Source organism: Erinaceus europaeus, chromosome 20 (assembly GCF_950295315.1).
Source record: "Erinaceus europaeus chromosome 20, mEriEur2.1, whole genome shotgun sequence".
Lineage (NCBI taxonomy): Eukaryota > Metazoa > Chordata > Mammalia > Eulipotyphla > Erinaceidae > Erinaceus > Erinaceus europaeus.
The window spans coordinates 38,029,965-38,055,094 of record NC_080181.1 but is presented as its reverse complement, the minus strand read 5'-3'; the positions used below and the strand labels follow the sequence as shown (position 1 = coordinate 38,055,094).

The 25,130-nt window shown below is 40.3% G+C and overlaps 2 protein-coding genes across 6 annotated transcripts in view; one reads left to right on the top strand and one right to left on the bottom strand.

The window, feature by feature from the left end:
- OCA2 (OCA2 melanosomal transmembrane protein) overlaps nt 1-25,130 on the bottom strand; it is a 452,195-nt gene that overhangs the window by 240,527 nt on the left and 186,538 nt on the right. For all 5 annotated transcript variants that reach the window (XM_060179243.1, XM_007533891.2, XM_060179245.1 and 2 more), the window contains 2 exons: nt 20,966-21,023; nt 15,583-15,691 (listed from right to left, as the gene is read on the bottom strand). In XM_060179243.1, the coding sequence (XP_060035226.1) occupies nt 15,583-15,691; nt 20,966-21,023 (167 nt within the window). The remainder of the gene's footprint in view (nt 1-15,582; nt 15,692-20,965; nt 21,024-25,130) is intronic.
- On the top strand, nt 8,100-8,738 carry LOC132534962 (uncharacterized). The gene has a single exon (XM_060179773.1). The coding sequence runs from the start codon at nt 8,100-8,102 to the stop codon at nt 8,736-8,738; it is 639 nt and encodes a 212-aa protein (XP_060035756.1).

The following is a 25,130-nucleotide window of genomic DNA, read 5'->3' as shown; positions in this document are numbered from 1 at the left end:
AGAGAGAAATTGAGAGAGATGGAGAAGACAGAGAGGAGAGAAAGATAGACACATACAGACCTGCTTCACTGTGTGTGAAGTAACCCCCATGCAGGTGGGGACCTAGGGGCTCAAACCGGGATCCATAAGCTGGTCCTTGCACTTTGCACCATGTGAGCTTAACCTGCTGAGCTACCACCCGGCTCCCACACAAAGCTCTTTTCATATCCATCTAGTTCCTAATAATCTTCATTCCCTCTCCACACTCTCTTTCCCAAACACACTTTCTTCCCCCAAACATACACAAAAAAGTCCCAAGACATCATCTTTGTGGACTCCTTTACTTTGCCAGCAACTCACTAAACATCTCATTAGTGAATTCTATTGAAATGACTGTGTTGAAGTATATTACCCATCTTTTAGCAGGTTCCTGAGTAATACAGTGAATATATTCATTTCATTTGTTTATGAATATTTGAATTAAATATACATGCAAGAAAGAACATCAATTTTAAATGAATCTCAACTAAGAGGAAGCACACTGAATTAACCTCCCCTAACAGAAAGAAAAAGAGCATTAGCAATATTCCAAATGCCTAATCAGATCTCCTTCCATTTCTTACACTCTCCTTCTATCTCCCAGTTCCTAACACTAGAGTATAGTTGCCTGTCCTTTATTAGTGGAATCACTAATTATTAGTAGCATGTGGTCTGCTACTGGGTTTATCTATTATCCAACATGTTTATGGAATTCAGTCATGTTCTGAACACTCTCAGTGACATATTATTTTTATTCCTATGTACATGATTATCCTGCAGTGTATTTATCTATCCTAGAGTGGATAGATAATTGTTTCCAGTTTGGGGCCATCATATGTCACAGAGCTACAAACATTCTCAGGCATGTCTTTTGGTATTCATGCACAAGTATTTCTGTTGAACACAGAAGGAAGCACAAACTTTCCAGCAGTTGGTATTCATTCACTTTAACTGTAGTTATCATTTCCCAATGTCACAAGACAAATTTACAGTCTTACCAGCATATATCAGGTATATGATACCTCCTGCTACTCTACATTCTCTGGCACTGTATTTTTCTTTTTATTGTCAGCAAGGTTATGGCTGGGCCTCAGTGCCTACATGACTCCAGTGCTCTTAGTAGCCATTTCTTTTTCTTTTATTCACTCTAGATAGAGAATGACAGAGAGGGGAAGAGAAAGAGACAGAGAAAGAAAGAAACTGAAGCACCACTCATAATTTTTCCTCCCTCATCCTGGGAGGCTTTCCCGGGTGGTAGTCCAGGATTCATAACTGGGTTGTTGTACATGCTAATGTGTGTGCTCTACCACTAAGTCACCTACAAACCCCTGGCATTGTCAATCAGTCCTAAATGTTAACCATTAGGTATGAATATAGTGGCATTTCATTATGGTTTAAAGGTATATTTTAAGTATAACAGGCTAAGCAGCTTTTCATATGGTGTGTGTGTGTGTGTGTGTGTGTGTGTGTGTGTGTGTGTGTGTAGACAGAGAGAGAGAGACAGAATCTGAGGTTCATGAATTTACCACTCTATAACAACTTTCATTCAGACAGACAGAGCCAAAAGAGAAGAGAAACACCACACCAGAGATTCTCCAATGCCACAGCACCTGCCACATGATGCCAGCCTGGGCCTTGAACTTGACAAAAGATGCTCCCTACCCATTAAACTCTCTCTATGATTGGTCTATAGCTTTGATAATTTCAAAATCCTCTTTTGTGTCCTTTGGGGATTTCTATCCATTTTTCATTATCTTTTATGGATATATGTATAAATCAACTGTATATGTATTCATATGATTTATAATAATAATTTCTATTGATTGTGAGCATAGGAGACATAGCTAACCATCTTCACATGTAAGGGGAGTTATCAGCTCTATCACTGGATTTTCTCTGCCAGGTAACCCTGGAAACTGTTGCCATGGTGGCATGACCTCAACTATCACTGTTCAAGTTATTGATATTGAAGAATTAAAACACAACCAAGGCATTGATTCAGAAGTATTATGACCCTAGGGCCAAATGCTGGTGCACCTGGTTAAAAGCACATGTTACAGCATGCAGGACCCCAGTTCAAGGCCCTGGTCCCCACCTGCAGGGAGGAGTAGAGGGGACAGGGGGTAAGCTTCATCAGTGATGAAGCAGGGTTGCAGGTGTCTATCTATCTATCTATCTCTGCCTTCCCTCTCAATTTTTCTCTGTCTCTATCCAACGTAAATAAAGTAAAAGAAAAATGTATCTTTAAAAAAGAACAGAAATATTATAACCCAAAGCTAAAAGTACCAAAAGTCCCAGGAGGAGTAATCCCATGGTACTTATGCTATTAAAAAACTTTAAGTATCTGAGATCTCCAGGTATGGATTTCTATTCCTTATTCTTCCCATTAATGACAGGGGAAATATAATTTTTCACAGAAAGCATTAGCAGTGTATATAGAGAAAACTGAGGATGTACAGGTTAATGACCAGTGATAAAATTGTGAGTAACAAGGCTAGACTTCATAAACCTAATACTGGTTTGGATATAACAAATGACATTTGAGAGCAAGAGCTCCCCATTTTGAGAGTTCTTCCATCTTGGGAACTTGGTTCTTTTCAAGTAAAAGACAGTAAAAGTTGAAACAAGCTAACATCTCCCCCAGGAACTCTGAGGCCATCTGGGCAACTATAAATAACTAGTCTGCAAGAGTGATGGTGATACAAATTAATGTTTATGTGACAGTTTAAATTTGAATATTCCCGCTCATTCTGCTTCTGTTTACCTGCTTTGCTAAGATAAAGATTGGTGCCATAGATAGAGTTTGGAATGTATGACTTAGATAAAGGTTTGGAACCTACACTTTCACTTTGGAATGTATAACTTAAAGGTGTGGAATGTACCCTTGCTTGAAAAAGGCCCCTTTGCCCCTCTGCACCTTTAGATAAGAGTGACCATCCTGTTCCTGGCCATTATAAATAGGCATGGGTTTGAGAATTCTGGGCCTTTCTTTCCCAGGTGATGGGGCCACTTTTGGCACTCTGGCTTGTGGGGGTTCGGGGGTGGGGTGGGGCTCAACTCTCCTGAGGTCCGTGTGTGTGTGTGTGTGTGTGTGTCTGTGTGTGTGTGTGTGTGTGTGTGTGTGTGTATGTGACAATTTCTGTGTCTGTACATGTGTAAATTTGTAATAATGGCTATTCTATGTGCTTGTGTGAATAAATACTTCAAATTACTCTATTTCTTGTGTCCACCTCAGTTAGACTCAGTTTGTAATGGGTACAGTCTGAAGCAAAACTTAACACATTCAAGATCTTAACAACTGGGAGAAAGTCTAAGCTTGTTAGGCAAAAAGACTACAAAAACTGGAAAGGGGCAAGAGACTGGCTCACTTAATGATGGCAATTTTGGCTAATACTAGGCCACCTCATCACCTGAGGCCTAGTCCTGGATGTCTTGGATCCTCTCATAGATACTATGGGCCTAGACCTCTAACATATCCCTCTCTTTACCATCACCAGTCACTTCTATCAGGAATGTCATCATTAGTCATTTTGTGGGCCTCTCCAGGACCTTATCCTCACTATAAGCTAGCTATAGTAAGGACTGCCCCACTCTCCAAAGGGAGGCTGACTCAGTCTACTCTGTCACTCGAGGAAGACTGGTCCTAAAATGACTGCAGCATAGAATGTTCCTAGTTGTGGCCATGGACTTGGTGCTCAGACTTATAGGGATGCAGAGGTTACAAAAGCTCCTATGATAAATATGAATATACATGGGCCCTGAGTCAGATCAATGTGGTAAACAATTCATTGTATTTATATATGTTTTCGAGTTTGGAAGCCACTCTCTACTCTAACCTGGATTTCAAGTTCTAGTCTTCATTTTGACACCATCCTTCCAGACAATATTTTGAGTCAACCTCCATGTTATCTATCAAGCTCAAGCAAAGATTACTAAAGTCCTGGGCTCCTAGGAACATACCTAAAATAGACATCCAGCTTCCACCCTAGGGTCCCTATTCTCATTGGCTCTATCCCTCCTCTTTGACTCCCATTCATTAAACATTTTGTCCTGCTTTATATCTTACTGCCTTTTAAGTTGCAGACACTACAATGATTCCATCCTGACTTCCTTGGACAGATGACCTTGCTAACCTGTCCCCAGACCTCACCTCTCCAGAGCCCTACCCTTCTAGGAAAAGGTACAGACATGTTGGGGGTAAAGGTCAATGGCCAACATTCATGTCCAGTGGAGAAGCAATTATAAAAACCAGAACTCCTTCCTTCTGCATCCCAAAACTAACTTTAGTCTGTACTTCCAGATGGGGGAGAGGCTAGGGGAAGATGACTAGGAGGCTCTGAACCCCAGTCCTACTGGGAACCAGAATGTATGTGTCCCAGAACTTTTGTTTATCAAAAGTTGTTTAAACTTTTGTTTATCCCATCACTGAGAGGGAAAAGAATCTGAAGAACACCCGATGAAAGAATCTGAAGAACACCCGACGAAATCAGGATCTTTTCCTCTTATCTGAGAGGGAAGAGAAAAAAGGAAAGACACCAAGAACTTATAATAGGCATAGGTTTTGCTTAGAAATTAAGTAAAGGCAGGGCCTTGGAGGTGAATAATATATATACATATATATCCCATACCTATGACCTTTGGAGAAATATGGTGGTTACCAGTAAAAAGAAATGAGGCACAGAACTTTGATGGTGAGAGTGGTATGAAATTATTGGTCTATTATCTTATAATCTTGTTAATCACTAATAATAAAAAATTATTTTAAAAGTTAAGAGAAAACTTTGAGTGCTTACTATTTAAGAAGACCTGAGAATTTTAAACAATTCTCATGACAAGAGATCTAGCACTTTAGTCCTATGAATAATTCATAACTATTTTGTTTAAATGACTCACTGACATTCCAGAAAGATCCATGGTCTAAATGCTGTTGTAGTACTCAGTCTAAATTACCCAGTTTTTTTAAACTCTCAGCAGCCTTACAAATAGGTACAAAGCTATGTACTGCAAGCCCTTTGGAAAGAAAAAAAGAAGGGGAGAAGAGTCAGTAAGTCATTTGTTCTTTCTGAAATTCATTAAACTGTACTTAATAGAAGATATTAGTTGCATTCTCAAAACCCAGTATAGCATGCAAAAAGGGAAGACCACAAAGGAGAGTGAGTATTCATGCTAGGAGACAATGGCCATCCATCAACCAATGGATACAGAAAATGTGGCCATCGGACTATTGTTCAGTCAAGAGGAAATACTGTACCTGCTGCTACATGGAGGACTGTTGAAAGCATATGTTAAGTGAAAGAATCCAGACACAGAATGATGCTTTTTTTAAGGGACATCTAGAATTAGGCAGATCCATAGAGAATAAAAAGTAGGATTCATGGTTGCCAGGGAATGTAGGGAAGTGGTGATGAAATTGTGAGTGAGGGGCTGGGTGGTGGTACAACCAGTAAAGTACACAAATTACCATGTGTGAGAGCCAGGGGGTGTACAAAGTGCAAGGATCCAGGTTCAAGCCCCCACTCCTCACCTGCAGGGGGGAAGCTTCACAAGTGGTGAAGCAGGTCTATCTTTCTCTCTTACTCTCTATCTCATCCCCCCCCTCAATTTCTCTATGTCCTATCCAGTAAAATGGAAAAATCATGCCTGTCAGCAGCCATGGGTTGGTAGTGCCAAAACTGAACCCCAGCAATAACCCTGGAAGCAAAAACAAACAAATTGCCATGTGTGAGAACCCCAGTTCAAGTGTCCCTCTCCCCTGTTTCAAGTCCCCACCTGTAGGGGGAAAACTTCACAAGCAGTGGATCAGGCAGCAGGTATCTTTCTTCCTCTCTCCCTTTCTCCCTCTCCCTCATCCTATTTTTCTCTGTATCTATCATAACACAGAGAAAAAAAAAAAAGTAGCCTGCAGGAGTGGTGGCCCCATAGTGCAGGCACCAAGACTTAGCAATAGACTTGGTAGAAAAAAAATTGTATCTGCTAGTTGTACATCAGTATTTGGGGTAATGAAAAATGTCCTGAAATTCTAGAGAAGTAACATATGCATAATCATGCAATGTGTGGTATCACTGAATGGCCTCCCAGCCCATCATTTTATTTTTGCTTGAGAGACAGAAAGAAGAAAGAGGAATAAAGACAGAAGAACCACCACAGTACCACTCCACATTCCATGGAGCTCCACTGGTATTATCCCTGATGAACCCTGGACATTGTTGATCTTAAGGTGCACATTCTAACAGGTGAGTTATTAAATTACCCCCTCAGTTTTGTGAATACACTAGAAATAAATTCAAAAGGTAAATGTTATGGCTTGTTGACTCTACCTTCCAACAGAAATCTGAGGCATACACTCTCTTTCACTATCCACCTCTTTCTTTCCCTTGTGATTGTATTTATTCAATATCTTTTGGAATGTAGTCATTTTACCCAGCTAAGGTTAATAAGAAAATAGCTGATTCTAATTGCTCTTCAAATGCATGATTCATTTATGCTACATATTTCCATTTATCATTCTTAAATAATTGTGAATATTTAGTAAGAACGATGAAAAAGTTATCTAGAGATTTAAATAATTTTTATAAGGTGAACATGTAACAATCACCTTCTTTAATACATGTATGTACATATATGTCCAGTGTATACATACATATCATGTTTATTATATATGACCATATGTTAAATATGCATAAATGTAGCATAAGGCAATTGTTACTAGCAGCTTGTATTAACAAAGTATATGTATTTTTATTTGTTATTTTATTTTTGTGATTCTTAAAATATTTTGTTAAGACCAGATGATCACTTATTATCAAGATAAGTGACCGACCTTCTCTACCATTTGGCCCCCAGAAGGAACATGGAACCTGCCTACTATGCTACCAAAGACGTCATCTTCGGACACCCAGGACACCCGGACCAGATTTCTCATATCCTTACTTGGCAGGATCTGGTAGAGAAGCCCCCACTCTTGGCTAAAATCTTTTCTTCCTCCATAGGGTTTGAGACCCACCATTCTTGCTTTAAAGAATTTTCATTGTCAGCCTACTGCCCCCTCCATGCCCCCTCCCACTTCCCCCTCCTACCCTATTTTCCAAGGTGGTCCTGAAGTAGACCTCCTAGAGTACCCTCCTCCCTACCAACCTCAACTTACCCCAGCCCCACAGGAACCCCCAGCAGCAGGCCAGGACTTATGGAGCCCTCCTTGTACGAGAGCCCGTACAGCCCAGAGAACCCGATTTGGTGGCCCTGCCGCTCCAAGCCCTAGGACCCCCAAACGAGAATGGTGAACAATTGATGCAGTATTGGCCGTTTTTCACTAGTGACCTTTATAATTGGAAAATGCAGATCCCTAAGTTTCCAGAAAAACCAGCAGCACTCATTGACCTGTTAGATTCTGTTATTTTTACCCATCAGCCAACCTGGGATGACTGCCAGCAGCTTTTACAGATTGTTTTTACCATGGAAGAAAGAGAAAAGATCCTCTCAGAATCCCAAAAATACATGCCCGGGTAGATGGGAACCCCACCTTAAACCCAGCCCTGATAAATGCCAGTTTCCCTCTGAAAAGACCCATCTGGGATTTTAACTCACCTGAAGGTAAGGAGAAGCCCTGGGTCTATCACCAAACTCTAATGGGAGGTCTCTGGGTGGCTGCACGCTGACCCATCAATTTGGTTAGTAGTGTGCAACAGGAAAAGACAGAAACCCCAGCTGCCTTCTTAGAATTATGGAGGCATATTGAATGTTCACTCCCCTAGATCCAAAAGCTCCAGAGAATAAGTTAGCTGTAATTATGGCCTTTGTAAACCAGGCTGCCCCTGACATCCAAAAAAAAATCTCCAGAAAATAGATAGATTAGAACTACAGGCAGTAGTCCCCAGTTTTGCCGAAATAGCAAAACCCTTTTATGAGGTGACCTGAGAAGGGAAGCCTTTTAAATGGACTGAGGCTCATGAGAGTGCCTTTAAACAACTAAAGCATGCCCTGTTGTCGGTTCCGGCCTTGGGACTGCCCGATGTGACTAAACCCTTTCACCTTTTCATAGATGAAAAGCAAGGGATAGCAAAAGGGGTCCTAACACAAACAGTATGGCCCCAGTAGCTTATTTCTCAAAAAAGCTAGACTCAGTGGCAGCCGGATGGCCACCATGCCTCTGCATCATAGCTGCTACAGCTATGTTAACAAAAGATGCTCAGAAGTTGACTCCCAGTCAGAAATTGACCATGACTACTCCTCATGCTGTAGATGGAATCCTTCAACAACCTCCTGACAGGTGGATCAGCAATGCCCGATTAACTCATTATCAAAGCTTGTTGCTAAACCCACCTGTCATTCAGTTCTCATCCAGAGCATCCTTGAACCCAGCTACCTTGCTCCCTGACCCCGAATTAGATGCTCCCTTACATGACTGCTCTGAGATTCTGAGCTGCACATCCAGCCTCCGTGAAGACCTGAAAGACCAGCCTTTAAAAGGAACAGAAGTGAACTGGTATACTGATGGGAGCAGCTTCATCAGAGATGGGGTAAAGTATGCTGGGGCCATGGTAACTACTGAACATGAGACTGTGTGGGCAGCCGCCCTGCCTGCAGGGACTTCAGCCCAAAAAGCTGAATTAATTGCTCTCACAAAAGCCCTCAACCTAGGAAAAGGGAAAAGACTTAACATCTACACTGATAGCCACTATGCCTTTGCCACAGCCCACATCCATGGGGCTATATATCGATAAAGGGGACTGTTCACAGCTGAAGGTAAAGCTATCAAAAACCAACAAGAATATTAGACCTATTAGAGGCTATCTGGATGCCAGATGAGGTGGTCATAATACACTGCCCTGGACACCAAAAAAGAGAAAGTCCTGTGGCATGGGGCAACCACCTAGCAGATACCACAGCCAGACAAGTAGCATTAGAAAGAACTGACGAATTAGCTCTTTGTCTGCTGAACCCTGGAGAGCCCACCCTGCCTGATAAGCTGGAATATACACCAGATGATGAGCTCCAGATAAAAAAGTTACCTCTTGCTGACAAGTACGGTAACTGGTGGGTGACAGCTGATAATAAACTCATCTTACCCCAAGCCGTGGCCAAACACCTGCTACAGCATATACACAGAACCACCCACCTGGGGAGAAGGAAAATTGCTGAACTTTTGCAAGAAGCCAGCCTGAAAATCCACAAGAGCCAACTGATTGAGGAAATAGTTACAGAATGCAAAACCTGCAGACTTGCAAATGCTAGCAACCAGCCTAGAACTTCCAGGGTGCGTGAAAAAGGAACCAGACCAGGTGCCTACTGGGAGATAGACTTCACTGAGGTAAAACCAGGAAAATATGGGTATAAATATATGTTAGTTTTTGTAGATACCTTTTCAGGATGGACTGAAGTATTCCCAACTAAGAGATAGACGGCCCAGACAGTGGCGAAGATTTTTCCCAGGTTTGGTATGCTCCTTTAATTAAACTCGGATAATGGTACAGCCTTTGCTTCCCAGGTAACCCAGAACTTGGTAGGTGTCCTTGGGGCAAAATGGAAATTACATTGTGCCTGTAGGCCCCAAAGCTCAGGACAGGTAGAAAGGATGAATAGAATTCTAAAAGAGACCTTAACAAAATTAACTATGGAGACTGACGTAGACTGGGTAACTCTCCTTACCTTTGCCCTTTATAGAGTAAGAAATGCCCCCTATATTGCAAAGCTGACCCCATTCGAGATCATGTTCGGTCGTCCCCCTCCCATAATCCCAGACTTGAGATCAGACTTGCTCACTGATATTAATGATCAGGACATGCTTGCCTCTTTACAGACAATATCTTAGGTTCAAAAGCATGTGTGGCCAAGACTGAGAGCAATATATGAAGTTGCACCTCCTCCAGACCCTCATCCCTTCCAGCCCGGAGACTTGGTCTTGGTGAGACACCACCAAAAACAGACACTTGAGCTCTGGTGGAAAGGACCTTATACTGTCATCCTAGCCACTCCCACGGCTCTGAAGGTGGACAGTATCGGCCCGTGGATCCACCACTCCAACGTCCGTGCAGTAGAGACAGAAGAGTTACTCTAATTTTCATTCCTGCTACTACTGTTCCTCACACCCCATTAAACCTCACCTAGATACTGGGACAGTAGTCAGAAACAGAGATTGGCCCAAGATTGGGCCCTAGAAGTTACAAAAAACAAGGGGGGAATGTGGAGATTAGAATGTAGAGATTAGAAACTGTTACTTATTAGAGACTGTTACACTGAAACCAACTGTTACTTGTTGAGACTTTTACACTGAAACCAACAATTCCTTGTTACAGCCATTAAAGCAGTTAAAGCTGTTAAAGCCTTTAAAGCCGTTAATCTGAAACCAACCGCTCTTGTTCTGTGTACTATAAAAAGCCAAGAGCAACAATGTTGTGGGGTTGTTGGCACAGACTCTCCCCTTGTGTGGAAGGGTGTCAGAGGCTCAAGTTTAAGCTTGCTAATAAAGGCTCTTGCATGTGATGCTGGTCTTCCTTGTGTGAGATCAGGACTTGAACTTCTGGGCACAACACCTCATAAGGCAAGTTAAGTACTCCTTACTTTTTTTAATTAAAAAAAAAAAAGATAAGATACCATCAGTATTTTTCCATAAGGAAAAAAAAAAAAAGCATTTCGATCTGAAGAGGAGGGGGCAGTAATTGATGAGAAAAGTAAAGTGCTTCAGTCTAGATGTCTTTCTTTTCCCTCAAACCTTTCCCTCTCTCACCCAGGGCCTATGTGTCTTGGTCTCTACTAATTGGCCAATACCACTCTGATATTCCCCTTCTTTGCTCAGGATTTATCAGGTAAATGACTTTATTGATAGCTAAAAATACTTTCATAAAGACAATAAAACTGCTTTGTAATAGGACACCAAGGGACACCAAGGACACAGCAATTTCAAAACCATAATCAGCGAAATTGTTACAGAAAGACTCAAAATTGAAATCTAATCAAACTACCCAGGGATATATTCAGAAATAATTATCAAAGGAAAGCTAGAAAATTACTAATCAAGGTTAGAAATTTTAAGCCCAAAGATAGCAATTTCAAAGCAGCTTGCTTGTTCTTCTTATGGTTGGTAATCAATTATCCACAATTCTGAAATCCTAAACTTCAGAAAAGCAAAGTTTTGCATGAGTGCTATGTGAAAATTCAACAAATATTGCTTAAATGAGGTTACATGGGACCTTTATTATCTCTTACACAGTAGTCTCATTTTGTAAGGATCTACCTGCCAATTCCCATGTTCAGCGGAGAAGGAAAAACCGAAGCCAGAGCTCTCTGCACCCTATAAAGAATTTTGATCCATACTCCCAGAAGGGGAAAAATGATAAGGAGATGACCAGAGGGATCAGAACTCCAACTCCATCAGGAACCACAGAGAGAAAAATAAAACAGAAAATACATTCAAGAATATAATAGGTATAGGTGTGACTAGGAAAGGAAAGTGGGCAAATATAGACAGTTATAGAAATAATAGCCCATAAATCCCTCTCTCCATTGTTAGTGGTCATCTCTATCAGGAACAACACAATAGATCCCTCTGTGGTCCCCATAGGACCTTGCCCTCAACATGGATCAACAACAGTAGAGAATGTTTCATCCTCCAAAGGGAGGCTAGACAACATACTCTATCTTCCACCTGAGGAAAATGGGTTGTAAAGTTGGGGAAACTTGGAACATTCCTACTCATGACCACAGAATGTGAGCTCAGATCTACAGGGATGCAGAGGTCACATAGGCTCCTAAGCTGAATATGGGCCCCAGATCAGATCAAATAGATGGGGTTTGCAGTCAACATTTATACACCTTTCCCATATTTGGGAGCTACTCTCTTCCCTGATCCAGCTTTCTGGTCCTTTTTCCAGCCATGGCATCATCTCCCCAGACAATAACTTGGGTCCACCTGCATATCAGATGTCAAGCTTAGAAATTAAAAAAAAAAAAAGAAAAGGAAAAAAAAAAACAGGATAGTCATGGGCCCTTTGGAGTATAACTAAAATAGGCCTACTAACTATCTACAAAACAGAGACCCCCAAATCTTTATTTACACTATTCCAGCCTTTAGGCTCATGATTATTCAACAATTTGTTTGGCTTTATATGTTAACTCTTCTTTCAGCCACCAGCTTCCAGATGCTACCGCGATGTCAACCAGACTTCCCGGGGCAGACGACCCCACCAATGTGTCTCTCTGGAGCCCTGCTTCCCAGAGCCCTGACCCATTAAGGAAAGAGAGACAGGCTGGAAGTATGGATTAGCATGTCAATGCCCATGTTCATCGGGGAAGCAGTTACAGAAGCCAGACCTTCTATATATAGGAAATATATCAGGGGAGGGGATGGGATATGGAGTTCTGGTGGTAGGAATTATGTGGAGTTGTACCCCTCTTATCCTATGTTTTTTTGTCAGTGTTTCCTTTATATAAATAAAAATTATATATTAAAAGAAAAAATGGAGTTGGGCAGTAGCACAGTGGCTTAAGTGCACATGGTGCAAAGCACAAGGATCCGCACAAGGATCCTAGTTTGAGCCCCCAGCTCCCCACCTGCAGGGGAGTTGCTTCACAAGCAGTGAAACCAGTCTGCAGGTGTCTCTCTTTCTCCTCCCCACCCCCATCTTCCCCTCCTCTCTCCATTTCTCTCTGTCCTATCCAACAATGACAACAACAATAATAACTACAACAATAAAACAAAGGCAACAAGAGGAAAGGAAGGAAGGAAGGAAGGAAGGAAGGAAGGAAGGAAGGAAGGAAGGAAGAGAGAAAGAAAGAATGGAAGAAAAAAGAAATAATAGCCCATATCTGCAACCTTGGGAGAACTGCTATACTTCCAATAAGAGGGATGGGGACCTGTTGTCTTATAATTTTGTAAATCAATATTAAGTCACTAATAAAATTAAATAACAATAAAATAATCTTATTTCACTGCAGAGATAGTAATGCTTAGTTGAAAGGTAGTTGGCCTTATATGTCTTAAGTACTAGAGGTACTATATATAATTCATATAATTCAATATGTGCATTGAATTGTCTTTTTTTTTTTTTTTTTTACCAGAGCACTGCTCAGCTCTGGCTTATGGTAGTGCAAGGGATTGAACCTGGGACTTGGAGCCTCAGGCATGAGAGTCTGTTTGCATAACCATTATGCTATCTACCCTCACCCCATTGAATTATCTTTCTAAAACATAAATGAAAGTGTCTGAATTTTGAAACAAGGGTTTCTGGTACATTGTGAGATAAATATCTCATGTGCCTATTCTACAAGAAGCAATCTACAATTTCAAGGTTCCAATGGCAGTTTTCAAGAAAATTTAACAACTTTTCCAAAAAATTTGTGTGGAACCACAAAAAAAAAAAAAAAGAGAAAAACATAAATTGTGTCCTTTGGGGAAAAAAATGAATTGAACTGGAGGTGATTATGCTTAGCAAAATAAGTAAAGAGATGAAAGTCAACTTCCAGATGATTTCACTCATATAAGGAATGTAAAGAAATGAGACACATGAACTTAAAAAAAAAAACATAAGGAAGAAAACTATTAGACTTGTGAGAACTATGGTGGTTATCTTTGAAGGTGGGAAGATGGGGACATAATAATTTGGTGGTGAGTATGGTATGGAACTATACATTGTAATCTTACATTGTTATAACCCACTATTAATCACAAATAAAAATGAAAAAAGAAAGAAAAATCTACAGATTATATGTTCCAAGATATCCTGAAATGTCATAAGTGCAGAAAACCTATCAAAAATACAAGATTTAAAAACATAAAACCTCAAAAGATTTTATTGAAACAAGTAGTATAAGCTTCTCATGCTAAAACAAAATGGAATCTTAATAAAATTAATTTTTGGTTTTTTGTTTTTGTATATGGATATAAAGATGGGGGCTAAGTTTGAAGCTAAGTCATGCACACAGAAAAACAGTGTCCTATCCACATAAACTAAAATAAGAAACAAATAATCTGTGATTATTCTACAGCATTCTCTAATAAAACCTCTCTGCCCACAAAACATTACTTTTATTATATTTGTCTAATTATCAGTGGTGACAATCTAACATTCCTGTCATGATTAAAGGATTACAATGTTAGAATTATATCTGGTGTATAATTAAAAATTGCACTGTGACAAGAACTTCTGGATGTAATCCCCAAATGTAATTCAAATGTGTGACATTTTTAGCCCTCTAACTTTGGCATTCTTCACTGTTCCATTAGGATTCTTTGTGGGTCAGCTCTCAGGTCTAGATAAAGTGTAGACACCCAACAGTTCAGGACCAAGCCCCAGTCACTTGGCAACTTGGATTTGAGATTATTATTTTTTTAGTTATTTTACTTTATTTTTAATTTGATAAGACAGAGAAATTGAGAGAAGAAGGGTGATAGAGAGGGAAAGAGAAAGAGAAAGAGACCTACAGCATTGCTTCATCACTCCTGAAGCTTCTGCCTGTATGTATGAGTAGGGGGGCTAGAACCTAGATTCTTGTACATGGTTAATATGTGCTGTGCAGATATCTCCCCAAGGCCCTGCCACCCTACACAGAGCATTATGGTACTTTCAGGGCTTTCCCCCAACCAATCCTGTCCCAACACATCACTCTGGGGGGTGTTGACCTAAAAAGTCCCCCTCCCCTTGCTCGCACTTTCTTGCCAGGTAGTGAGGTAGGAGGACACAACCATTTTTTTTGGCTGGCTCCACGTGGCCTGAACCACCACATTGATTTTGTAGCCTGATACCTTGCTATATTGCCTAATAACTTCCAATAGTTTTCTGCTGGATCCTTTAGGTTTTTCTATGTATACTATCATATCATCTGCAAATAGTGAGAGCTTGACTTCTTCCCTTCCAATCTGTATTCCTTTGATTTCTTTCTCTTGCCTGATTGCTATGGCAAGAACTTCCAATACTATGTTGGAGAGTCTTTAGTATGGCCACTACGCTGTCTCCTCAGCCCCAAAATGTTTCTTTGTTTGTTTGTAAATTCAATTTTTAGTGAAGTTTATTTTTTTATTATCTTTATTTATTTATAGTATAGAGACAGCCAGAAATCAAAAGGGAAGGGGGTGATAGAAAGGAAGAGATCCAGAGAGATACCTATAGAGCTGCTTCATCACTTGAAAAGCTTTCCCCCTGCAGGTAGGGGCTCAAACCTGGGTCCTTGTGTATGGCAATATGTGCACTCAACCAGGTGCACCACCACCCAGTCCTTTGTTTGTTTATTCTTAATTTTATAACCAGAGCACTGCTCAGTTTTGACTTATAATAGTGAGGAGTAAACCTGGGAGCCTCAGGCATGAATGTTTCTGCAAAAACATTACACAATCCCCTGGTTCAAGTCAAGGTTTTAGAAAAAGACATTGGAACTAACCCAGGAGAGCTTACCATAGAAGAAAACCCACAAGCAATGCAGGAAGACTATTTTCTCTCCATCCAGGGTTTGATTACTATTATCTCTACACTTGCTACAGCTTCACCAAGGGCCTGGAAGCAGCTGGTAAACCTTCACTTCCAGACTCTAATATACAAAACCTATCAACCAAAGCCAATAAAAAATTTGACTCACCAAGGTCAAGATGAATACCAGGGACAAATGAGTTGAGAAAGAAAATGAAGATAACAAATCCCAGCACCACCAGGCATTTGGCCAGCAGAATCCTGTCTGATATCTTGTGCTGTGAGAGAAGAATCACAGTTCATTCATGCAGTACAGCCATCTGGTTCCTACCACGTACCCCTCATCTGATAGAGCAAAGTGACTATGACTATACCCTAACAATGGAAACAAAAAATCTTGGACTTGAACAAAATAATAAGGTAATCTTTTACAAGGAAAATTGTACAGATGCAGGATTGCAGCACAGAAAATAAACACAAGAACTGAAAATATGGTACAATCTTTATGTAGAACTAGTTTCTCAATATGACACTGAGAGTTAAGCTAGTCCCAACCCTAGAGTTAAACATTGGCAATGCCACTGAGGAGATAATAAACAGCCTCTGGGTGGAGGCTTGTGGGGAGCATGCACCCTTCAAGACATGGGCATTTGTATAGGTCCCTTAGTCCAACCTGCTATCAAATCTCTGCTCATGGCACCTCTGAGAAAAGCATGCTCTTGCAATAACATTCATTCTGCTAAAATCTTCTGCTGTTTCCTTTCATGTTACATTCATAGGGACCTTGAGAGGCACTTAACAGTCCCGTAATCACTGGGAGGGCACCTGTAGAAGATGGATCCAGTCATTCAGGGACAAAAGAAGGTGCCAAGAAGCGCAGTGGGATTTGAGCACCTGCATCAACCCGAGTTTCAGAGCTTCTACTGGTGGGGCAAATCTGCAGACTGAAACACAACCAGGTCCCCAATTTGTTCCCAACTGTGTGGATTAAAGCCGAAAGCACAATCCCCACAACCACATGTGTTGGACACAGGGTCATCTTGCCCACCTGCACAGCCCCCATTGTGAGTACTTTACTGCACTGTGTTAACTGGCAAGTGAGTCTGCCCTTTCTTAGGTATAGTAGACCAACATATCTGTCTGTCTATTTCTTACTTTCTAGGTATACACATTGAAAAATGGTAGATAGATAGATAGATAAAGATGATAGATAGAGAGGCTTTCTCTCTTGGTTTCTCTCATCACCCCATTAAGCTGCTTTCAGTAGAAACATGTCACTGCACTGTCCAGTCCCCTACTCAGAGGGTGAGGTGGTACCATTGGTGAGTCTGTAGAGATCACCTTTTCCCCTGCCAACTGCCAAAGTTGGTCATCTCCGCCTCCAAGGAAGGCCAATATTTCTAGATCCATTTATGATGGAAAAATAGGAGCTACAAGTCAGGCAGAATACAGTTACAAGTCAGGCACTACACAGTTTTCTTACAGCTGTGTTAACCACAAAAAATGGGTAGTACCACGGACTAGAAGTGAAGGGAGCAAACAGGTCTAAAAACATTCCAGCATTGGAGATGTTCACATTGAACATTGGAGATAGTCTACAGTTCTAGTTTCCTCCTTATTTGGATATGAGAAATTTGCTCCCTTGGAGATAATTTAACTACAGTGTTTCTGGCAGCACTATTCACAAGACTCAAAACATGGAAACAACCTAAATGCCTATAGACATATGACTGGAATAAAGAAGGAGAAGGGGTAGAGGAAGAAGGAAAAGGAAGAGAAAGAGGAGGAGAAGAGGAAGGAGGAAGAGAACGAGGAGTAGAAGAGGAGAAAAAGAAGAGGAGGAGGAGAAGAGAAGTAAGAGGAAGAAGGAGGAGAAGGAGAAATAGAAGGGGAATAAGAGGAAGAGGAGGAGAAGAAAGAAAGAAAGAAAGTAATTAAGTAAGAAAGAAAGAAAGAAAGAAAGAAAGAAAGAAAGAAAGAAAGAAAGAAAAAGAGAGAAATCAGAATGTAAGTGAAAGAGGAGATATCACAAAAAACACCGCAGAAATTCAACATATCATGTGGGGCTTCTATGAACAACTATATGCCACCAAGCAAGAGAACCTGAAAGAAATGGACAATTTCCTAGATACCTTTGAACTTCCCAAATTAAATAAAGAGGAACTAGATAATATGAACAGGACCATCACAGCTAACGAAATTGAAAGATTTATCAAAAACCTTCCTAAGAATAAAAGTCCTAGACAAGATGGTTTTACAAATGAAATCTACAACCCTCAAAGAAGAACTAATACCTCTACTTTTGAAAGTCTTCCAGAAGATTGAAGACACTGGAATACTCCCAGCTTCTATGAAGCCAATATCACTTTGATACCAAAATCAGAGAGGGACACAACCAAAAAAGAAAACTATAGACCAATATCTCTGATGAACATGTATGCTAAAATATTGAACAAATTCTAGCCAACTGGATACAGCAGTATATTAAAAAGATTGTTAATCATGACCAAGTGGGGTTTAATCCCAGGGATTCAAGGTTGGTTTAATATACATATATCAATCAGTGTGATCCACCACATCAATAAAAGCAAGACCAAAAACCACATGGTCATATCAATATATGCAGAGAAAGTCTTTGACAAAATACAACATCGCTTTATGATCAAAACACTACAAAAAATGGGAATAGATAGAAAATTCTTCAAGATAGTGGAGTCTATATATAGCAAACCTATAGCCAACATCATACTCAATGGTGAAAAACTGGAAGCATTTCACCACAGATCAGGTACTAGACAGGACTGCCCACTATCACCACTACTTTTCAACACAGTGTTGGAAGTTCTTGCCATAGCAATCAGGCAGATGCAAGGAATTAAAGGGATACAGACTGCAAGAGAAGAAGCCAGACTCTGCCTATTTGCAGATGACATGATAGTATACATAGAAAAACCTAAGAAATCCACCAAGAAGCTTTTGGAAATGATCAGGTAATACAGTTAAGTGTCAGGCTACAAAATTAACATTCAAAAGTCAGTGACATTCCTCTATGCAAACCCTAAGTTGGAAGAAGATGAAATCCAGAAATCACTTCCTTTTACTATAGCAACAAAAACAATAAAATATCTAGGAATAAACCTAACTAAAGAAGTGAAAGACTTGTATACCAAAAAATTATAAGTCACTACTCAAGGAAATTGAAAGAGACATAAAGAAGTGGAAAGATATTCCATGTTCATGAGTCGGAAGAATTAACATCATCAAAATGAATATACTACCCAGAGCCATATACAAACTTAATGCTATCCCCATCAAGATCCCAAGCACATTTTTTTAGGAAAATAGAACAAATACTACAAATATTTATCTGGAACTAGAAAAGACCTAGAGTTGCCAAAACAATCTTGAGAAAAAAGAACAGAACCAGAGGCATTACACTTTCAGATCTCAAATTATATTATAGGGCCATTGCCATCAAAACTGCTTGGTACTAGAACATGAATAGACACACTGACTAGAGGAATAGAATTGAGAGCCCAGAAGTAAGCCCCCCATACCTATGGACATCTAATCTTTGACAAAGGTACCCAGACTATTAAATGGGGAAAGCAAAGTCTCTTCAACAAATGGTGTTGGAAAAGTTGGATTGAAACATGCAGAAGAATGAAACTGAACCACTATATTTCACCAAATACAAAAGAAAATTCCATGTGGATCAAGGACTTGGATGTTAGACCACAAACTATCAGATACTTAGAGGAAAATATTGGCAGAACTCTTTAAAGACATCTTCAATGAAATGAATCCAATTACAAAGAAGAGTAAGGCAAGCATAAACCTATGGGACTACATAAAATTAAAAAGTTTATGCACAGCAAAAGAAATCACTACCTAAACTAAGAGACCCCTCACAGAATGGGAGAAGATCTTTACATGCCATACATCAGACAAGAGGCTAATAACTTAAATGTACAAAGAGCTACCAAACTCAACAACAAGAAAACAAATGATCCCATCCAAAAATGGGGAGAAGACATGGACAGAATATTAACCAAAGAAGAGCTCCAAAAGACAAAAAAAAAAAAAAAAACATCAAAAATTTTCAGAGAAATGCAAAGAGTGGTCTGGGAGGTGGCACAATGGATAAAGCATTGGATTCTCAAGTATGAGTTACTTAGTTACTTAGTTCAGTCCTCGGCAGCACATGTACCAGAGAAATGTCTAGTTCTTTCTCTCTCTCCTCCTATCTTTCTAATAAATAAATTTAAAATATTTTTTAAAAGGAAAATTCAAAGAAAGACAACAATGAGATACTACTTTACTCCTGTAAGAATGTCATACATCAGAAAAAAGTAGCAGCAACAAATGCTGGAGAGGTTATGGGGACAAAGGAACCCTTCTGCACTGCTGGTGAGAATACCAATTGGTCCAGCCCCTGTGGAGAACAGTCTGGAGAACTTTCAGAAAGCTAGAAGTGGACCTACCCTATGACCCTGCAATTCCTCTCCTGGGGACATATCCTAAGGAGCCAAGCATACCCATCCAAAAAGACCTGTGCATACCTATGTTCACAGAAGCACAATTTGTAATAGCCAAAACCTGGAAGCAACTCAGGTGTCCAACAATAGATGAATGGCTGAGTAACCTGTGTTATATATACAGAATGGAATACTATCAGCTATTAAAAATGGTGATTTCACTGTTTTCAGCCCATCTTGGATAGAGCTTGAAGAAATCATGTTAAGTGAGGTAAGTCAAAAAGAGAAGGATGGATATGATATGATCTTACTCATAGACAGAAGTTGAAAAAAAAGATCAGAAGAGAAAACAAAGGGACATATGCACCCCTATGTTCATAGCTGCATTATTCATAATGGCCAAAGAGTGGAAGCAGTCTAAATGTCCATCAACAGATTACTGGCTAAAGAAGTTATGGGATACATATTCCATGGAATACAACTCTGAAATAATAATAATAATAAAAAGATGATATTGTATCCTTTGGAATGAAATGGATGGAACTGGAGGTGATTATGCTTAGGGAAATAAGAGTTGAAAGACAACTACCATAAGGTTTCATTCATATGTGGAATCTAGAGCTCTGGTTTACATGAACTTGCCAAAAAAAAAAAAACCCAGCAGACAAAAACAGAAGCAAACTGTCTCTGAGACTTAGTATGAACTAAGGTGGCTACTGTTGGAAGGGTAAGATCACAGAACTATGGTGGTGGGTGGACTGTGGAACTAGGCTTTGTAATCTTATAATCTTATAAACCACTAATAATCACAAATTTTTTTTAAAAAATCTTGAAAAAAAGTCTATCTTAAAAAGAATATAAAAGAATTTAACTTTTTCAATTTCTGAGCAAAATAAGACTACCATGTATGACTTTTTCCCCATTAACTCCTTTTTAAGGTGTGCATTCTGTACAAACAAGTACAGAAATAAAAAGAGAAAATGGCTTTCAGCTATGATGTCATGTGAATTAAAGAAACAAATCTTTAGCTTTACACTGTGAGTCAGAAATCCTTGAAAAGAGAACCCACAACACCTTTTTTTGTAGCTCCTGGATATTGTTCTCCCAATTTTTATCCTCCTGTGAGATTTGTCTAAAAAAGAGAAAGAGAACAAATTATTTTCCTGTAATATCCCCCCATAGAACATGTATGCTACCAAGCATAAGGACCCAGGTTCAAGTTCCCAGCCCACACCTGCAGGATGAAAGCTTCATGAGTAGTGAAGCAGTACTACATGTATATCTCCTTTTCTCTATCTTCCTCTATATCAATTACCCTCTACCAAAAAGGGGTGAAAAGGGGGGAAATGGCCTCCTAGAATGGTGGAATTTGTGCAATCACCAAGTCACAATGATAAACCTATTAGCAAATAAAAAAAAAGAAAGGAAAAAGAAAAGGGTGGGGGAGAGGAGGAGGGGAGGGGAAGAGAAAGAGGAAAGAGAAGGGAAGGGAAGGGAAGGGAAGGGAAGGGAAGGGAAGGGAAGGGAAGGGAAGGGAAGGGAAGGGAAGGGAAGGGAAGGGAAGGGAAGGGAAGGGAAGGGAAGGGAAGGGAAGGGTAAGTAAAATGTCATCATTCAGGGTCTAGATAATAACCAGAATCTGAGTCTATTGAGGGTTAGATTCCAGTTTGTATTAGACCCCAGAGGGAGCTGCCCTCACAGACCAGACTGAAATGTGACCATTCACAGTTTGACAAACTCTCCACCAATCAGGCTGCACTGACTGAAGTGCTCGTTTACATAAAGTAACTGCAGAGTGTGGATTTGGTGGCTTGTGTGTTCTCCCCATACAGGGGAACTGAAACTAATAGCTCAAGTGCTTCTTAGATCTGTGTTTTATGGAGTTCAGTTCCAACACACTGGATTTTCCTTTGTTATAATTCAATTAGGCATACATCCTATATTCCCAAAGAAAGAAAATACATGATCATGAAAGGTTGGAGTATTGTGAATATGTGCACAAATGTAGAAGATACTGAACATCAGTCATAGGGTAAATGAGAATGATCGGAGGCTGGCTTTGTTTGCTTTTTCATTTCCATATTCTGAAATATTTTTAAAAATAAGGATATGTTATATTTACCATTAACTAGTGAATGCCTCAAACTTTTTGATGTACAGACCCCAGTTCTGAGTATATACTCCTTCAATCTAAGCACTTAAGCTTTCAAATTGGTAACCTGATTGAAGTTTAACACTGGGCTTAAATCGTCAATACATTTTAAATAACGGCTTTTTCTTTGAAATATAAATTACATGGCTTTTCTATAAAGATTTTTGGACCATACTCCCAGAGGGATAAAGAATAGGAAACTTCCAGTGGAGGGGATGGGACAGAACTCTGGTGGTGGGAATTATATGGAATTGTGCCCCTCTGATCCCATAATCTTGTTAATCATTATTAAATCACTAATTTAAAAAGTTACCCTCAGAATCATTGGCTTGAGCATGCTGTAGTTTTCTTTAGTATTGGGGTTGGCTATGGGGTCAGCATCCTTTAATACTTTGGGTGTATGAGTCCTTGTTAAAATGAAATTCTCCACTGCGTGGTCACTTTTTCCTATGGACCGAGACGGAAAGATTATAAAATGAAAAAATGAAGAATCAGGAGGAGATGACTCAGTGGTCAGAGCTCCTGCTTTTCATGTGTGAGACCTTAGGTTCAAGCCCTGACACCACATGATACTACCAAGGACAGCACCAAATGAACTCTAAGGATGCTGAGGCAGTGGTTGTAGGGTGTGTTACTCTTTCAAGAAATAAAACTCTGGTTGAGGAGACATATGCTTGTTAGGTCTGGGTGGCCCTGACCATTGAAGACAAGCTGCCTGTGGCTAAAACACTCAAGCCACAAGAATGCAGAACACGAATGCAGGCACAGCCAGTTCCTGGAATAAAGATGGGGAGTTAGCGGTTTCGAAAACCAGACTAATCATCATGGAAAATTCCCTGTTAAACTTCCCCATCTCTGCAGCCCTATAAAGCGCTCCCTCCCCTGACACTGGGCTCAGACTCACAGGGGCCCCACTCTCTCAGGACTGGTGTACATCGCCAGGGAGCGCTTGAATAAAGCCCTGCCTGTAATACTTGAGGCCTCACTGCTTCTCTCCAGTCTCATTTACCATGGATCAGACCTTACAATGCTGTCATAGTGGAATTGTAATTTTGTATCAGTCTCTCTCTCTCTCTCTCTCTCTCTCTCTCTCTCTCTCCTTTCTTTTTTCTTTTCTTTCTTTCTTTTTCTTTTTTTCTTTTTTTGCCTCTAGGGCTAAAAGTAGTTTTCAGTGACTCAATAAGTGCAGCAAGCAAGTAGAAAGATCTAAAAAAGACACTTTTTAAAAATTAAGTACTATAAAGTATTTAATCAAATAATTTCTATTTAGACATAGATACCCTCTTCACATACTTCCTATTTCACGTCCCTCAATCACTCCAAGGCTAACCTTGTCAGAAAAAGTAAGAACTACAAAAGCTGAAAAAGGGCAAGAGACTGGCAGACTTTAATGATGACTCTTTGGTCACTACCAGGCTACCCCATCACCCAGGGCCCTAGTCAGGAAGTCCTGGGATTCCCACACAGACATGATGAGCCTAGACCTCTAACAGATCCCTTTCTCCACTGTCACTGGTCATCTCCATTAGGAACAACATAATGAAACCCATTTGTGGGCCCCTATAGGACCTGCCCTCAATGTGGATCAACAATGGTAGGACTGCCCCATTCTCTGAAGGGGGTTCAGCCAACACCCTCTGCTTCTTGAGGAAGATAGGTCCTATAATGAATGCAGCCTAGGATGTTCCTAGATATGACCAAAGAATGTGAGTTCAGACCTACAGGGATGCAGAGATTACATAGTCTCCTGTGCTGAATATGGGCCCCACATCAAATCAATGGAGTTTATAGTTAACAATATTTATATACTTTTCCCATATTTGGGAAGCTACTCTCTTCCCTGATATAGCTTTCTAGCCCTTTTTCCAACTATGACACTATCTCCCCAGACAATAACTTGGGTCCACCTGCATATTAGATGTCAGGCTCAGGCAAAAACTAGGAAAGTCATGGGCCCCTTGGAATATACTTAAAATAGACCTACCAGCTTTTTCCAAAATGGAGATCCCAAATCTCATCTGCTATATTCTTACCTTTAGATTCCTGATTATTAAACAGTTTGTTCTGCTTTGTATCTTAATGCTTTTTCAGCCACCAAGTTGCAGATGCTACCATGACGCCAACCTGACTTCACTGGTTGGATGACCTCACCAGTGTACCCTGGAACCCCACCTCTACAGAACCCTGCCCCACTAGGGAAATAGAGAGACAGGCTAGGAGTATGAATTGACCATCCAACTCCCATGTCCAGTGGAGAAACAATTAAGGAAGCCAGATCTTCCACTTTCTGTACCCCATAATGATCCTGGGTCCATACTCCCAGAGGCATAAATAATAGGAAAGCTTCCAATGGAGGGGGTGGAATATGAAATTCTGGTGGTGAAAATTGTTTGGAACTGTACCCCTCTTATCCTACAGTCTTGCTCATCATTATTAAATCAATTAAAAAATAAAATAAAGTAAAATAAGAAAAACCATGTAGGGACTGGGGAAACAGCAGATTGGTTATCTAAATGACTTTCCTGCTTGAGGCACCAAAGGTCCCAGATTCAATTCCCATCACCACCAGAGGCCAGAGATGAAAAGTTCTCTGGAAAGAAGTAATAATAGTAATATTCTTTCCCTGGCCAAGAATAAGGAGTAGGAGGAAGAGGAGAAGCAGAAGTAAGGAGGGGGAAAAAAGAAGAGAGGAAGAAGGGCAAGAAGGAGAAGGAGAAAAACATATAGAAACAAGTCTGAAGATCTAGTACTTGACTTAGACTCTCTTTATTCTGATCTCAGGAACTATGTGAGCCTGGGAAGTCTCTGTCCTCTCTTGACCTCAATTTCCCAATCTAGGATCAACATAGGATGAGCTCCTGGAAGCTTAGGGATCTCTAGGTCCTGTGTCTTGGCATCTGTCAGCCAGAGCTACACTGGGCCAGCCTAGGATAGATAAAGCATGCAGACGTGTAAAGAAAAGTAGATTAAACATATGCAGGCTCCTTTGCTCCTACACCCTTACTCTATAAAATTTTTCTGTGTTCTGTGCCTCTTGGCCCACAGAACAAGTGGGCCACACAGTCCCTTGTCTGTGACTCAGGACCT